Below are 17,779 nucleotides of genomic sequence, written 5' to 3'. Positions count from 1 at the left end.
TTCCATTTTTCATTGTGTCAGTTGCTTTCTCTAAAGCCTCAAAAAATTCCTCCACTTCTAACTTAGTAGAATCTTCTGTGAGATATAGGCACAAATAAGTGTCATTGTTCAGTTTCCCCCATTCTGATAATTGCCCACATCACTCTACTTGATATTGTCTGCCATTCAAGATGATTAGCCTCGTATTTAGTGTTGAATACTATGGCTACTCCTTCTTTTCCTTGATTGTCATTGCCTGAATATAACATTTTATATTTATTGCTCAGAAAGATCTCACCAGTTACTGTCTTTTCTGTTTCAGTCACCCCTATTATGTTGATCTGGTACTTATCCAATTCCTCCTAGCTCCATTTCTTTGCCATTCAGGTTTCTTATGTTGATAGTACCGATCTTAAACTTTTGGCAATGTTGAGTTGGGGTGTGTTTCAGGATTTGTTCCAGTAGTTGACTTTTCACTGTTCGCCCTGGTTCCCTGGCAAAAACAATGGAGGCCTCGTTCAACCAGGCGATGCCCCATCCAGTATGAAATTCTGTCATGTACCATCATTTTATTTTGTGGTTTAAACCAATAAGAATACAATTTGTTCAGGTAAATCCCAAATTTCCAGCCCATTCTCATTCATTCAGTATCCAGGTAGAAACCTAACAGAATGCACCACGAGAAGGTAAGGATTGGGCATCAGGTCAGAAGCCCTGGTCAGTTCTCTACATTCCTTAAAAGGCTACATAGAGGTCTCCTCCCAGTTATACAACTTTGACCCTTAAGCACCCCTGTTTATAACATTAACCTGTTTATAACATTATAACTATAACCATCTAAGCCTCCAAACAAAACTTGCATTCTTCTTTGCTCAATAAGAGATCACTTGTATAGCTTCTAGCCATATACAAATCCGAAGATATCTTCTTAAAAATTCTTGATGCTATTCAAAAGAAAATAATCTGATTAATTTCATCCTCTCAGAAGCTGGCACAATCACTTTTTCAGAGATTTATATTATTGCCTGTTTTATAAAATTAATTTCATGGATACTAGTCTGTCGAACAGGCCTTCATCATTACTCAACTTTCCTCTAAGGTACACATGCAGCTATTGGTTAGCATTGATTCATAATTCGTCTTTTTGTATATCTCTTTCATTTCATCTAAAGAGGTCTAGATGGAATGAAAGTGCCTAGTGTGCTGTGCGTTTTGCAACTGCTCATGTGAAGAATTAAAAAAAAAATACATCCATAAAAAATTATCACTTATATGTATATAATCTCTCTATATATATATGTATATACGCATATATATATATATATATATATATATAGAGAGAGAGAGAGAGAGAGAGAGAGAGAAACGTACAGTGGAACTTGTTAGAATGAGCACAGAAATAACAAGATCAAGATTGTAATGAGCAAAAAGCAATCATCATCATCATCATATTCCTGACATGTACCCTCAAGGGGTGTACAGGATATGATAGTACTACTTGAAATATTACATCATTACTAACTTCGTATCTACAATTTTCCTCCAAATCAGTCTGTTACTTGTCAAGACTCCAACATTATCAATCAATCCAGCTATATCTTGGTCTTCCTATGGGTCATTTTCCTGCCAACCTGGCAAAAAACACTTGTTTTCCTAATCTTTCCTCTCCCATTCTGTTTAAGTGACCATACCACCTGAGATTAGCTCTGCTAACACATTCCTAGATGCTGACAATGTCAAGTTCTTTCCTAATATCTTCATTTTTAATATGATATTGCCATTGATGCCATCTGTTCGCACCTCTAATCTTTCTCAGGACTCTCATATCTGCAGTCTCTAGTCTTTAGTCAAGTGTTTTACTTCTGACCCAGCTCTCAGATCCATAAGTTAAAAATGGTTTGAACACTGTCTAATTTGTACAGCTAATTTAGTGTTCCGACTAATTTCTCTCTTATTCCATATGAATTTATTCAATTGACTGCCTACCATACCAGCTTTGTTGATTCTGCTGTCTATTTCCATATTTAATTTACCATCTTCAGTAAAAATCGTACCGAAATAGCTGAAATGTTTTACTTGTTCCACAGGTTTCCCGTTTCCCCATACACAACACAGTTGACATTTTCAACAATTCTACCTATTTTCATTGTCTTTGTTTTTTTAATGCTGACCTTCATACCATATCTATTACAACAGTTATTCAATTTAGTCAGGGAATCTTGCAAACTTGTAGCGGATTTATTTAGAAGTATAACATCGTCCGCATAAAGCAATGAGCTGACATTAACATCTCCAATTCTGATATCATGTTTAATACCACTTTCCTTCATAATGTGATCCATATAGATAATGAATAACAGATGGGATAATGTACATCCTTGTCCCACACCAGATTTAACATTAAACCATCTTCCTGTACTTCAATTCTAACTGCTGACTTACAACTCAAATAAAGACTAAGTATTGCTTGATATAATGCCCCATTGACACCATATAATTGTAGTGTATTGAATAGCTTCTCTCTTGGCACCTTGTCATATACCTTTTCCAGATCGACTAAACTTAAATAGAGATCTTTGTTATATTCCCATGCTTTCTCAACTGTTTGTCGTAAAGTAAAGATCTGATCCTGACAGCCACTTGGCCTGAATACAGCTTGTTCTTCACCAAGCTTTTCTTCCACAATTCTTCTCAACTGTTTCTCAAGTATACTTGCATAGATCTTGCCAGGAACACTCAGTAGGGAAATACCTCTGTAATTCTCACATTCGGTTTTATTTCCCTTTTTATATATGGGATAATATTAGAGCTCTACTCCAATCATAGGGAATTCGTCCCTCTGTCCAGGCACTGAACTATGCAGTGCAGCCACTGTAAAACTTTTATACCATCATACTTCAGCATTTCTGGTCGAATATCATCTACTCCTGCTGCTTTTCCACATTTCAAGCCTTTGATGGCTTTTTCTACTTCAAGTATGGATATGTATTCCTGACTGTATGCCTGTTGAGTGTTTTTTTTTTTTACCACTATGCTCTCACTGCTTGTTTCATTTAGCACAAGAATATCTTTTTCTCCTGTTTTCATGTCACATTTATCATTTCTAACTCCTTTTACAGCACTCTTTCCTCCATTTCGAAGCTTCTTCAACAACCTCCAGAATATATCTTACCACCTTCTTGATATTTATTTTCTATGTTCTTGCCAAAGTCCTCCCATGACTTTTGTTCAGCTAGTTTTACACCGTGTTTCACTTTCTTACCTTTGTCCCTGTATTCTCTAAGAGCACAAGCTGACTTATTTGACAGGAACTTTTGATATGATTTCTTCTTTTTCTTCACTGCCTCTTTAACTTCCTGTGTCCACCATGGAGTTCTAATTTTTCTTTCTTTGCAGACAACCTCACCACATGCCTCTCTGGCTGAATCAATCAATGTTTTCTTCAAGGCTTGCCACCGAAGCTCCAAGGTTTGGTTCCTGTTTTCAAACTCTTTCATTTTTTCTTCAATAATCTTTGTGTATTTTAGTCTACAGTTCACATCTGAGAGCTGCTCAACTTTTATTCGCTTTAAAACTTTCTTACATGTTATTCTTTTCAAATATAAAATTCAATTTTATCCTGCTCAAGACTAAATAGTGATTGCTTCCAATTTCAAATCCTCTGTACACTAGTGTCCTGCACCAGGGAGAAAACATCACTATCAACAATAACATAGTCAATGAGACTTTTCTTATTCCTTACCTCTTCTCTCCATGTGAATTTGTGTACATTTTTATGTTGGAACATGGTGTTAGTAATAACCAGTCCATGTCCTGAGCAGAAATCCAACAAGTATTTGCCATTATAATTAGCTTTGCTCTTTTCTCCAAATTTTCCCAAAATATTTTTGTTTGTCTCACAATCATTTCCTACTCTGCTATTTAGATCCCCAACAAGGACCAACTTTTCCTTTTTCATTGTGTCAGTTGCTTTTTGTAAAGCATCAAAAAATTCCTCCACTTCTACCTTAGTAGAACCTTCTGTGGGACCATAGGCACAAATCAGTCTCATTGTCCAATTCCCCATTCTCATATTTGCCCACATTACTCTACTTGAGACTGACTGCCATTCAAGAAGATTAGCCTCATATTTTGTGTTGAATACTATGGCTACTCCTTCTTTTTCTTCATTGTCATTTCCCGAATATAACATTTTGTATTTATTGTTCAGAAAGATCTCACCAGTTTTTGTCTTTTTTGTTTCAGTCACCTCTATTATGTCGATCTGGTACTTATCTAATTCTTCAACTAGCTCCATTTCTTTGCCATTCAGGCTTCTTATGTTGATAGTACCGATCTTTAACTCTGGTGATGGTGAGCTGGGGTGTGCTTTCAGATTTGTTCCAGTAGCTAACTTTTCGATGTTCACCCTGGTTCTCTGGCGAAAACAACAGGGGCCCCTTGTTTAACCGGGCGATGCCCCAGCCGGCATGAAAGTTTGTCATGTTGTACCATCATTTTCTATATTGGTTTAAGCCAATAGGAATACAATTTGGTTGGCTAAATCTCATATTGCCAGCCCATCCTCGTTCGTTCAGTATCCAGGTAGATATCCAACAGGGTGCACCACAAGAAGGTGAGAATTGGACATTAGGTCAGAAGCCCTGGTCGGTTCTCCGCATTCCTTTAAAGGCTATGTGGAGATCTCCTCTCAGTTATACAGCTTTGACCATTAAGCACCCTGCAAAAAGCCATAATGATTTAAATTTACTTACTCTCATACAACTGGTTACTTTTATAATGAGCATACTACACAGATATACCATACAAATTTTGGTAACATTGCAAAAATGATTAATTGCTTGGCTAGTTCTTGGAATATCCAATTCTTGGAGTATACAAAAATGAAAGGAGCGAATTAGCTTTTTTGACCACATGCATCAGATTACAGGCTAGTTTATAACCTAATCTTGGGGATCGTCCACTCATTACCTATCTCTCCATTGTCTAGCCTCCATTCCTCCTCCCTCACTAAACCCAAACACTTCCATGACTGGAACATCAGTTGAAAACAAATCCTATTGCCAAAAACATGTCTACTAAAAGAAAGTGTCTCTCATTTCAATAAAAGATCAAAATTATTTGGGAGTTATAACAAACTGTGTAAAATGCTGAAGCATGTAAAAGGTCTTTGTCCTCTTCAACAGTATTAACATTGTGGAAGAATAAAAATGTTTACATATCGGCACTGGAAAACAACATACCTGAAACGGAAAAATTTTAGAAAGTGCAAGCTTATAAATATCAACGAAGCATTACTTCAGTGATTCACTACACAAAGAAGTACTGAATTATCAATAGATGGTTCAATCTTTAAGATTCAAGATAAAGCGGAAAAATTTGCTGGCCTGGTTGGCTGCGTAGTTAGAGTGTCTGCTCTCCAGTCAAAAGGCTGTGGGTTTGAATCCCGCCATGGGCATGGATGTTTGTGATTGTCTGTGAAAATACTAGCAGTGGTGGCTGGCGGTAGATGACGGTGTAGTCATAATTCATTGTAGTTGGTGGATTGAGTGGTGGAGACAGAGAGTTGTAGAGTAGGTACTACATAATAATAATAATTTGGATGATGTGACTTCATATGTAATAACAGTTGGATGGATCAATTTAAAAATCTACATAACATCATTATGACAGTTTTTAAAAAGACTATTTAAATCATGCTTTGTATTAGGGGGTGGTGTTACAGTCACCGTAGCACATGGCGGGGAATTTGAGCTGTGCTGAAGAAAGTGCTTTTTAATCAGTGAATAGTCTGTTTTTCTACATTTTTGTAGTGCTAAGTTTCTGGAATACGAGTGTCCTTCAGTGGTTATTTTTTGAAGTTAGTTGTTGTCACAATATTGTGTGTTTTGGTTACCGAGAAGACAGGGTTGCAATCGAATGCATAACGGTGGAAGACAAGACGAAGGATAAGTATTCATTATTTAGTTATTTCATTTTATTTATATCTAGTGTACTTAAATGTTCAGTTTGTAATTGTTTGTACTTTTTCTTATACAAGAATACCTCGGTTATCACAGTTATTGTTGCCACGAAAAATACAGCAATAATCGAATCCGCGATAATCAGGATAATAATGCGTGTAAAATGGGTGATCATTGGCAAGGATATTTCACATCTATTAATTAAATTTTATATATGAAGTAAAAAAGAAATGTTAAACATGTTAAGTAAAAAATGAAGGTTCATTTAGAAAAACAAGATTATTCTTTAATCTTTATTTATATATAAGGAGTACATACACTGCATACAATTATTCTTTCTTGGATAAAAATTGGTGTAGAGTTGTCTGGTGGAAGTTTTTCTTTATTTTTTCTTCGTATAAAACTCGGTAGCAATGGATGGAATTTTCAATTTCCTGACAAACTTTCATTGATCGCTTGAGATTAGGATCGCCAATCAAAATTTTTTTTTTCTTTAAAATTTTCAGCAATTCTGAACATTTCGTCCATTTATTTGTGGGTAAATTCCTTCAGTGCCACGTCAATTTGCTCGTCATTATCATCAATTTGAGCATCGTAAGCACGTTCTCTCTCGAGGTTAATTAGGTCTTCATCATTTAGCTCCTTATCATGTGACTGAAGCAGGTCCTGAACATCACCTTTTTCAATTTCTTTTAGTCCTAAATCGAAGCCAAGCTTAGTTATGTCATTGATAACACAGGTTACTTCATTTTCAAATCCTTTAGTTGATAGCAGCTTTAGCTTACCCTAATGGGTACTAACAGGGTGCAGGAACGAGAACCTAGCTGCTGCGCACCCCCTGAAAATAATACTGGTATTCCAACAGCCGAACATCTTCCACGTGGTGCCCACTTGGACTGGAATACTTGGAAAAACCTAAACAGACTCCAGATGCCAGGACACTGAAAAAAAAACCCTCACCAAATGGGGCTACCTCACTAGCCCAGACAATTGTGAGTGTGGGACAACCCAGTCCATGGAACACCTTTCTTGTCCCTTTCTTCCATCGCCTCATGCAAAAGAGGACCTTATATCCTGCACAGCAAGAGCAGTTGATTGTGCAAGATACTGGAGGAACATCTGACCATGTTTATTGTATATAAGTTATGTATAGTTTCCTTTTTTTTTCATATTTAATTATTATTCCCTGTATAATTCACCTACCAAATCTAAGCTGATCTCATTGTAATGTATCCTAATTTGTTGTAAATCATGTTGTACCACTTACTTACTACTGTACTACTTGTGTTTGGATACGAAATAAATAAATAACTCTCAGGTTGCTAGATGTTACTTCACCCCATGCCTCCTTGACATTGTCAATGCAATTTTTGATATTGAATGCCTTCCAGAATTCTGTCAAAGTCATAGCTTCATCTCCTGTAGTCTTTTCTATTGCTTGTGAAAAAATTCTTCATATGCCTTAAAGGATGCAATTACACCTTGATCCATTGGCTGGATGATGGAAGTGGTATTAGGTGGTAAATAAATAACGTTCGCATTTTCGCACAAATCATTCAGTGCTGTTGGATGACTAGGTGCATTATCTAATATCAACAAGATTTTAAAATCAAGATTTAATGACTTGCAGTACCTTTCAGCTTCAGGACAAAAACAGTTTTTAAACCAATTCTCAAAAATACTTTTTTGTCATCCAAGCTTTTCTATTGAATCTCCAATGAACAAGGAGAAAATTTTTATCTAAACTAAGCGGGCGAGGATTTTGTGAACGATAAATAAAGAGAGGCTTCATCTTGTAATCTCCAGAAGCATTGCCACATAGTAAAAGTGTTACACGCTCCTTCAAAACCTTGTAGCCAAGCTGTGATTTTTCATTTTTTGCTAAAAATGTTTTAGTGGGCATTTTTTTTCCATAATAAGCCTGTTTTGTCAGCATTAAATATCTGATCTTCGGTATAATATCCTTCTTCAATGATCTGTTGCAACTCACCAAGAAAACTAGCTGCTGCTTTTTCATCGGCACTTGCAATTTCACATTGTACACAAACACTATGAATGCTCAATTGCTTTTTGAACCAATCAAACCACCCGAACTTGCAGAGAAAGTTTCTCCCACTACTGATGGCGAATCATTTTCACTTTCTAATTGTTTTCTTTTTAAAGTTTCATCTTAGTTATATGACTAAGAGGAATTCTCTTTTGGTTACAATCTTCTATCCACACTGACAATAGAGTTTCCATTTTAAGCATAAGATGGCTTCTGTTTCTCTTAGTTTGGGACCCAGGCGAGGTCGATGCACTTTGTCCTAGTTGCTTATAGTTTGAAGCGTGGTCTAAAATACAGCGAAGAGATGATTCATTTAGACCGTACTCTCTTGCAATTTTGGCTTTGGTTATGCCTGCTTCATACTTATTTATCATATGCAACTTATCTTCTAAGCTGATCACATTACATTTCTTCTTGATAGCTGTAGACTTGATATCATCCTTGTTTCTTTTAGCATTCATTGTAGGGGTAAATAAAAAGAGAAATAAATATCCACATGTACTTCAGGCAAAGGTGGACAGTTACTGGTTAGCAGGCGCCGTCAGATAAAAACGAAGTGATACCTGGAGAGTGGCGACTCGAACTATTGCATATGTAGTGGGCTACATCTTGCGGCTGCGAAAATTTGAATTTGGAGCGCAATAATTAGAATTTTGGTATCAAATTATAAACCGTGACAAATCAAGAATCGCAATAATCGAGGTATTCCTGTACTGCCTAATACTTATTAGCGTTTATTTTTTGGCACTAATTAGCGACACTATTTTGAATAATGGTGGCAGCAGCAGTTAAAATTGCAAATGGCATATCGCCAAGTCCCCTCCCATTTAAGGACTCCATTTTGCACAATACCATACAGGATTTTGCAACATGCGGGACTTGTGGAATGTATGCATTCCGACGATTGTATATATGGCAGGAGAGAGAAGGAGGAAAACATGTGTGTGCAAAATGCAGGTAATGGGAGGAACTTGGTGATTTAGAAATGACCATAACTGACCTCGCTGAGTCAGAGACAGGAGATTCTCCACTTAGAGAGATGACTGGATAAAATAATAAGAGTGGGGAGTATGGAAAGGTTGAATGATTCTGAAGTTTTAGGAGACAGTCTCAATTGGAAGGATGAATGGCAACAGAGTGGCTGACTTACAGAGAGCAGGTGGAATGTCTGGGAAATGAGATGAGAAGTGTGAAAGATGAGATTAGGCGAATGGAAGAGACGAATGCAAGGAGAATCAGAGGAGGAGTGAGAGAGAATTATGGGAATGAGAGAAGAGGAAAGAATAGGAACAATAGTAGACGATAAGGAATGAGAGAGAGTGATGGAAATGGTAGAAGAAGAGAGAATAGGAACAGTATAAGAGAGGGAATGAGATAGAGTTATGGGAGTTATAGAAGAGGAGAGAATGAGAACAGTAGAAGAGAGGGAATGAGAGAGAGAGTTGTATGAATGATAGAAGAGTTGAGAATAGAATAAGTGGAAGAGAGGGAATGAAGGCAGGTAAGTAGGGGAGCACAGAGAGAAACTGTTACAGGAGAGAGAGAGTGAGGGATGCATGTGAGCAATTGAGGAATAGGGTGGTAAGAGGTGTAATGTTTGCCAGGAGGAAAGATTGAAAGTGTGGCTATGGCACTTAAGAGAGGTGAAAGGGTGGATGAGATGATTGTGAGATGGAGGGAACAAATGACTTGAGTGGTGGTGTAAATAGGGCAGCAACAGATATGAGATTGTTGCTTGAGGTTGTGAAAGAAGACACACAGAGGAAAGATAGTGTGTGTGTGTGTGTGTGTGTGTGTGTGTGTGTGTGTGTGTGTGTGTGTGTGTGTGTGTGTGTGTGTGTGTGTGTGTGTGTGTGTGTTGCCTAAGTAAGATAGTGATGGGCTGAGCAGAAGAGCAATGATATTGAATGGCATAATAGCGAATGTGTCAGAAGAGAGGATTGGAATATGTGATGCTTGCAGTGCATTTGAGAGCAGAGAGAAATTGTATGCAAGAGACCGCTTGCATTTGAATGAGGAAGGACGTAGGCATCTGGAGAGATTGCTTTGAACGAGTTTTGAACGAGTCAGTGTGTGGATGGTAGCAGGGGTGGCCTCTTGTGGGAATGGGTACTTGGGAGAAGGGGGGATGACATCAGGTAATGCCGAGCCCAGTGGAGTCTACAGGGAATAATGCTGGCATTATTCCCTGTAGACTCCACTGGGCTCACTTTATACTAATGCCAGGAGTATTCAGAATAAGGGAGAGGAATTGGTGGCACTGATATTGACTATTTTCCAAAATACAGAAGGATTGACTATTTTCCAAACATGTTCAGGAGTATCAAGACAAAAATGATTTGATACTCCTGTATGTCAAGAATAGACATGCAGGCGTATCAAAGAGATGGGAACGTATGTGGAATTATAAAGCAGGTGATTATAATAGTCTTATATGTCAACTTGGGGAAGTTTCATGGAGGGAGGAATTGGAAGGCCGGGATATCATTAATGCTTGGGAAATTGTGAAGGAATATTTGTTAGCAGCAATGGTAAGCTGTATTCCACGAGTGAAGAAGAGGACACAATTTGGAGTAAAGTGGATGACAAACAATATTAAACAGGAACTGCATGCAAAAAAGAGGCTATGGAAGAGATATAAGGAGACAGGTGAAGAGAAGATGCATGAAGAATATAAGACACAGGCCAAGAGATGACTAATATGGTAAGGAGGGTGAAACTGGAATATGAGAAAAGATTGGCTCCTAGATCCAAGGAAAATCCTAGGGAATTTTTTAGCTATGTGGCCAGTAGGAGGAGAAATGACTGTGGAAGAATGACAATGTGGGATAAAAATGGGAATAGAGTAACTGATGCAGAGAACATAGTGGAATTGTTCAATGAACACTTTATTGGAGTATTTCATCCTGGAAGAGTCAGTTTGAATACTAGAGTGATAGGGCAGGTTCGAGGTTTAGAGGTGCAGGAGGTCTGTTCCACATACTGAGTACTCTGGATGTTAGTAAAGCAGTGGGATTGCATGACATTACCAAGAGTTTTGAGAGAATGTGCTAAGGAACTGACAGTGCCTTTGACCTGGTTTTTCAATGAAAGTCTGGCTGCAGGAAAGGTACCCATAGAATGGAAGGAAGGTAAGATAGTGCCATTGCATAAGGGCGGTAGCAGACTGGAAGTGGCTAATTATAGGACAGTTTGTGTGTCATCAGTAGTTAGTAAGATCTTGGAGAAAGTAGTGAGGGACCGTATACAGCATTGGGCAGATGAGGGTAATGTTATCTGTGAGAGTCAACATGGATTTGTGAAGGGGCACTCTTGTTTTAGCAATATGCTAGCCTTTTTATGATGAAGTTACAAGAGCATTAGATGAGGGAAAGGTGTATACTGCCATTTTCCTAGACTTAGCAAAGGCATTTGACAGGGTGCCACATGATAAGCTGATATTCAAGTTGCAGCACATGAGTCTGGATGTTAGATTGGGCAACTGGATTCAGGATTGGCTGTCTGATAGGTATCAGAGAGTTGTGTATGGTGGAGCAATATCAACAGGTTCCACAGGGCTCCGTACTGGGACCTATAATGTTTAACCTTTATATCAATACATTGGCCGTGGATTGCAAGGAGATATTCAGTTGTTTGCGGATGATGCGAAGCTGGGAAGGTTTATTAGTAACAGTGCAGATGCAGCAGCCCTGCAAGAGGATTTGAATAAGCTGGATAGATGGGCAAATGAATTGGGTGTGTCAGTTTAATGCAAAATGTAAGGTCTTGAGGTTTGGGACACATCGATGGGATGCTGCATACTCTATGGAAGGAGTTAAACTGTAGGAAGTAGGAGAGACAAGAGATTTGGGTTTGATGACTGATAGAAACCTGAAATTTAGGGGACATATTGCAAAGGTAGTGAAGGTAACACAGAGGATTGCTGCAGTAATGAGAAGGCACTGACCTGCAGAGATAAAATGGTTATCATTCCATTGTATAAGACTCTGATCACACCACACTTAGACTATTGTCCTCAGATCTGGTCCCCAGGGTTTGAAGGAGATAAATTAACTGTGGAAAGGGTACAAAGGTGGATAACAAAGATGGTGTCGGGACTGTACAATATTAGTTATGAGGATCGGCTGAGGGAGAGTGGACTGCAGAGTTTGGTGGATAGAAAAAGGAGGGGGTGATATGATTGAGACTTTTAAACTGTTGAGAGGTAGTTACAGGGTTGATACTGGGGAGTTCTTTTGCTTGGTTGAACAGCGGGAAGAAGTCATGACAAGGGGCCATCCCTGGAAGTTACGAAAGGAAACTGTGAGAAAGAGGGTGAGGAGTGGTTTCTTTGCATGGAGGGTGGTTGAACCATGGAATGCATTGCCTGATGGAGTGGTGAGGGCGAGAACGGTCAATGGGTTTAAGGAGTGGTGTGATAGACTTTGTGTTTCCTAGGAGGGACCTCCCTCGATGAGTCTTGATGTTTCTTAGAAAGGACCTCTCACGACGAGTCTTTTGACTCCATGGAGGCCTGAATAATAATAATAAATAACAATAATTAATTAGCATTTAGATGATTAGATGAGTCTTTTGACTCCATGGAGGCCTGAATAATAATAATAAATAACAATAATTAATTAGCATTTAATTAGGAAGAAATCAACTATGTTTTAGTATTAAGTGTATGGTATTTTAAAATTATGGACAAAATAATATAATCGCATTCTTAGATATCGTTTGTATGAATATGCTTGTCTAAACTACAGTTCACTTAATATTAAACACCATTTATTTTTTTCTCTCTAAAACTTTTGTTTTCTTGAATCTACTTTTTATCCAGTTATTGAGAATTTAAAAAAATAGGAGGTAGATTTAACTTATCACTGATATAGTGTATAGCAAGGAAATTTTGTCAGTTCTGCTATAAGCAAGTTTGGCTGTGTGTATATATATATATATATATATATATATATGCTAGGGGGCTCTGCTCCCTAGTGCCCCCTCCCCTCAAGTTCAGGGCTGGTAAGCTGGTTCTTCATTGTTTTGAAACGTTCAACAAATTGTTGTCTCATGAAGACAAACACATTGTTGGATGTGAAACATTTCAAATTTCAGCTTATCAGCTTAATTGGCTTAACCCGGCTCAAAACAATGAAGAGACAAAAAATATGACAATTTCGGACAAATAAATGGTGTTTAATATTAAGTGAACTGTAGTTTAGACAAGCATATTCATATATGCTTGTTTAAACATAGAAATTTGAAAAAACGTTTCAAATTTCGGCTTATCATCTTAACGACTTAACCCAGCTCAAAATGAAGAGACAAAAAACATGACATAAAAACGTTTCAAATTTCAGCTTATCTTTTTATATATAAAGAGTGGATATATATATATATATATATATATATATATATATATATATATATATAGTGGAGAATTTGTGCAAGTATAATCTCAAACTAAACAGCAGTAAATTTAGTGTTGATTGGATTTTAATGGTATAGAAGCAAACATAGATTGGTAAGAAAATAACTATTTTATTATTACTACTATGTGACACCTCCAGGGTGTCCAAGGACTTATCGTGGGAGGGCACATTACTCTACTTTGTTAGGTACATCTTATCCTCTCCAGCTACAACACTACTACCATCAACACCATCTATCGCCCATTATCACCACTAACAATAGCATTTTTTTGTCTGTAAATTGCGTGTTCTGAAGGCCGATTTTCTGTACATGGGATGAAAAACCCTGCTACCACCGTATGAGATCGGCTAACTCACCTTCAACTGAAAAAGCCCATATATCAGCATTTATTAACTTAAATGCTAATATTTCACTAGTATTATATCCAGCATCTTCAGAGCATACAAACAAAGTTTGTTACAGTAGAGAGACAACCGCAATCCGGTGTAATAGTGGAACCAGCATGAGTAATTGTAGCATGCAACACAAAGACTAAAGTCCTAATTAGGTGCCATCTAAGTTTAGGAAAAAAAAAAAAAAAAAAAAGTTCTTCCTAAATAGTTATTCTCTTATCAATCTGTGTTCGCATCTATACTGTTAAAATCCAATCAACATGTCTGATGAACACATAAGCCTTTCCACACAATTAAGCAATAAATTTTATTCTTCACAATTCAAATATAATCTATTTGAATTGTGAAGCATTTGAACTTGCTAAAATATTCTGAAATTATACCATAATTAATGAGCAACAATTTTACCTGAATACTTCGCAACTTTGCAGTAATAAATCCATTTAAGGGGATCATGATTATCATAATAGCTAACCCTCCTAAAGTCGAAATTCCAAGTTGCTGCCAAAGTAAGTACAGGGAAATACCAATCTGTAATGGAGCTGCCCAAAGAAAATTTACTAGCTGAATGAAATCCATCACACGTTGAGTATCCACAGACATCAAATTTACAATTTCACCTACGGTAAAGTGCTGCTTTCCTGAACTAGAGAGAACTAAGGACTAAAAGACAGATAGCAACTTACATCAAAAATTAAAGCCTCAAGCATTTTAATACATTTTTAGATCATAAAGAAAAGATATCCTGATTGTTTATTCAAATAATTTGATCATATAATGATTAAATGCATACCAATGCATACTTACTAAACAAAATATTAAACAAAATATTTTAATGCATTTAACAAAATTTTAAAATTCATTTAATAGACTACATTCATTCATTTGAATAAATATTTAAATAAGTGACATTTTAAAGAAGTTTAAATTATTACTACATCATAAAATTAAGCAGTCCTGAAAATGTAGAGCAAACCTTTACCCAATTTACAGTAACTAACAAACATCAACTCATCATCAACAGAAACTGAATAGCTGTTTAGATCTCCTTGATGGAAATCTAAACAGCTTTGTATAAAATTAATGCCATACATAAGAAATGTTTTTAGAAAAAATTTGAAGAAAAGAGCAAAGTTAATAAGTACCTGCTGAATTTCTGTTCAGAACATGGACTAGTCATTACTGATATCATCTTTGACCATAAAAATGCACACATTCACATTGGGAAAAGAAACAAGAAATGTCATATTGATAAAGTTTTGTTTATAGAGAGATCTTCAAGCTAGTTTGGGATACAAAAGTATAAAGAGGATCTGCAATCAGAAGTACTCTCATTTTGTTCGAATTTTTTTCTACTTGGTTAAACTATAATAAATTTAGTTTAATCCTTTATCCAAGTGTAAGCAACCAAAGTTTGCACTTGGTTAGACTATAATAAATTTAGTTTAATTCTTTATCCAAGTGTAAGAAACAAAGTTTGCTCCTGAAGTATCTTCAGGACTGAGGCAACTCATGGTAAAGGTGGACCATGTGGAAAAAAAAACTTCCAACATCTTTCTCCAAATCCAGAGTAATAAGGTGAGACACCTTTTGGCAACTCGTATAGGTAAATATGACTTCTCCATTGCTTCTGCTTTAGTATCACCACCTCTGGGTATGGCTCCCACTGACAAGAACCTCAATAAAGGTTGAAACCGGTCTGGGTAGTGGCCCTTCCCTTAATGCATAGCATTATACATGTCCGCAAGGAGATGTGCTTTGCATTATGGGAGATACTAAGACAAGGAGTGATGAGAGTTGGTCCACCTTTACCACAAGTTGCCTCAGTCCTCAGGTGCAAACTTTGTTTGTTTACACTTGGATAAAGGATTATATGATCCATAATGGCCAGTGAGGTGGTTAACACTTAAATGGAAAAAACATTTATTGTAAAATTTATTGTAATCAACATTTAGCAAAAAAAAAAAAAAAAAAATTTAAATGTTCATTCTATATAAGTGTTAACATACTGTATTATCTGTACACTGGTCCCTACTCTTTGTTCTTTTCTTTGTGCTCCTTCCTCCCAATACTATTTAGAGTATTTGAGGGCTAGGGATGAATCTTTTCTATTTTATTTATTAATTTTTTGTCTTATGCAATGGAAGTGCCTTCACTCCCAAGTATCTGCTTTATCTAGTAGGCTGAATCCCAAGATGCCTAGTCAGCATGGAAGGATTAACTAAATATCCCCCCCCCCAACCCCTTGAACAAATAGAGCTGACAAAAATTGAAGGCTGTAGCCACCAAGGCCAAAATGGGCATGTTATCTCAAGTGTGATATTTGCCTCTCAGACTTGATGGAAAACCAAATGTGAGGTCCTCACTTGATAGTACATCTGTGAAAAACATCCTGATAAGGAAATTGAACATTTTTATATCAGAACTTTGAAAGGAGAAGAGAAGAAAAGAAGAGGAGAAAAGAAGGCATTAGCAAAAATAAACCGGGATATTCTGGGACTTTTTGAAACAAGAATAGAAGAAAAAATTACTGAAACATGCAATTATATTTTAAATACTGCTGGAGAAGGTTAAGAGGATTAAGGAGTTGGAATTATATTTCATAAAAAGGTAGAAAAAATAACATTATTGAATTCAAACCAATCTCCCCAGAGAATTACAATTCTTAGATTGAAAATAAATAAGCAGTGTGATTTAAGCTTAATATACATACATGCACCTGCCTCTAGTCACTCATATGAAGAAATTAATTTCTATGAGAATCTCTCCAACACTTTCAGAGATAGAACATGTCACTGGAAAATTGTAATGAGCGATTTTAACTATAAAGTACACAACAAACAACAGGGAGAAAGTGCTTTTAGTGTGCAAAGCCCAGGCCAAAGAAATGAGAGAACAAAGACATTGAATTTGCAGAGAGCCGGGAATTGTACACGCAATAGACAAAACATTAAAGACAGGAGTGATAGGAAGTTGACACTGGCATCCCCCCCCCCCCCACACACACACAGAGTGAAACATACCCAAACCAAATGCAGACGGTAAATAAGCAGACATCAGGGTTCCCAACAGTGCATCACAATCTAAGAATGTAAGTAAATGTGATGTTCTGAGTGACTTTGATCATGGATGTATTATTGGCACAAGACAGATGGGTCATTCTTTTACCTAACTGGTAAGAACCCTACGGTTGTGGAGGGAAACCATATCAAGGGCCTACCATTAGTATACCATCAACAGACATACCAGTGCCCAGCAAACAAGTAGTGGCCAACCACACACACACACAAACCCCATTGATGACCAGGCTCATACAGACCAATTGCAGGGCAACAATGGCACAAATGACATCCAGTTTCAATGTCAGAGGTCCAAGCAGCATCAGCAAGCAAATGGTATAACATACCATTTGCTCATACCATACCATGGGTAACAGGTGCTGATGTCCTGATCATGTACTGTTGACAGCTTGTCATTGAGCATTGTACCTTGCCTGGTGTAGGGACCATCAAAACTGGAACTATGCAGAGTGGATCAGAGTTGTGTGGTCTGATGAATCCCATTATCAGTTGTACTGAGCTGAAAGGAGGATGTGGCGTTGACAGTATGAAGCTATGGCCCCGTCATGCCAGGTCAGTTCTGTTCAAAGAGGTGGTGGCTCTCTGATGGTTTGGGGAACCTTCTCATGTGACAAAAATAAATTTATTAGTGTGTCTGGAGAGGTCCTTAAATGCTGCACGCTACCAGAATGTGCTGGCTGATCACCTACAGACTTTCATGGCATTTGTGCATCCTGCAGTTGATGGTTTGTTTCAGTAACAATATACTGCCCCACCAGGCCACAACCACCCAGGCATGGCTTGAGGAACACTCATCTCAGTTTGGGACTATCTAGTAGTTCCCACTATTAGGTAGATATCGCTAATGTTGTGTCCATCAAATGTATATAGAAAATACAGTTGACCCTTGAAGAACATGGGTTT

The 17,779-nt window shown here is 37.3% G+C and overlaps 1 protein-coding gene across 1 annotated transcript in view; it reads right to left on the bottom strand.

The window, feature by feature from the left end:
- The window catches only part of LOC150105146 (multidrug resistance-associated protein 1-like), a 475,014-nt gene that overhangs the window by 300,201 nt on the left and 157,034 nt on the right, over positions 1–17,779 (bottom strand). The window contains exon 11 of the mRNA XM_090396181.1: positions 14,205–14,459. Within this exon, the coding sequence (XP_090252307.1) occupies positions 14,205–14,459 (255 nt within the window). The remainder of the gene's footprint in view (positions 1–14,204; positions 14,460–17,779) is intronic.

Source organism: Typopeltis vanoorti, chromosome 7 (genome assembly GCF_054136105.1).
Source record: "Typopeltis vanoorti isolate ZY-2024b chromosome 7, IOZ_Tvanoo_1.0, whole genome shotgun sequence".
Taxonomy (NCBI): domain Eukaryota; kingdom Metazoa; phylum Arthropoda; class Arachnida; order Uropygi; family Thelyphonidae; genus Typopeltis; species Typopeltis vanoorti.
This window is presented reverse-complemented; position numbering and strand designations above follow the sequence as displayed.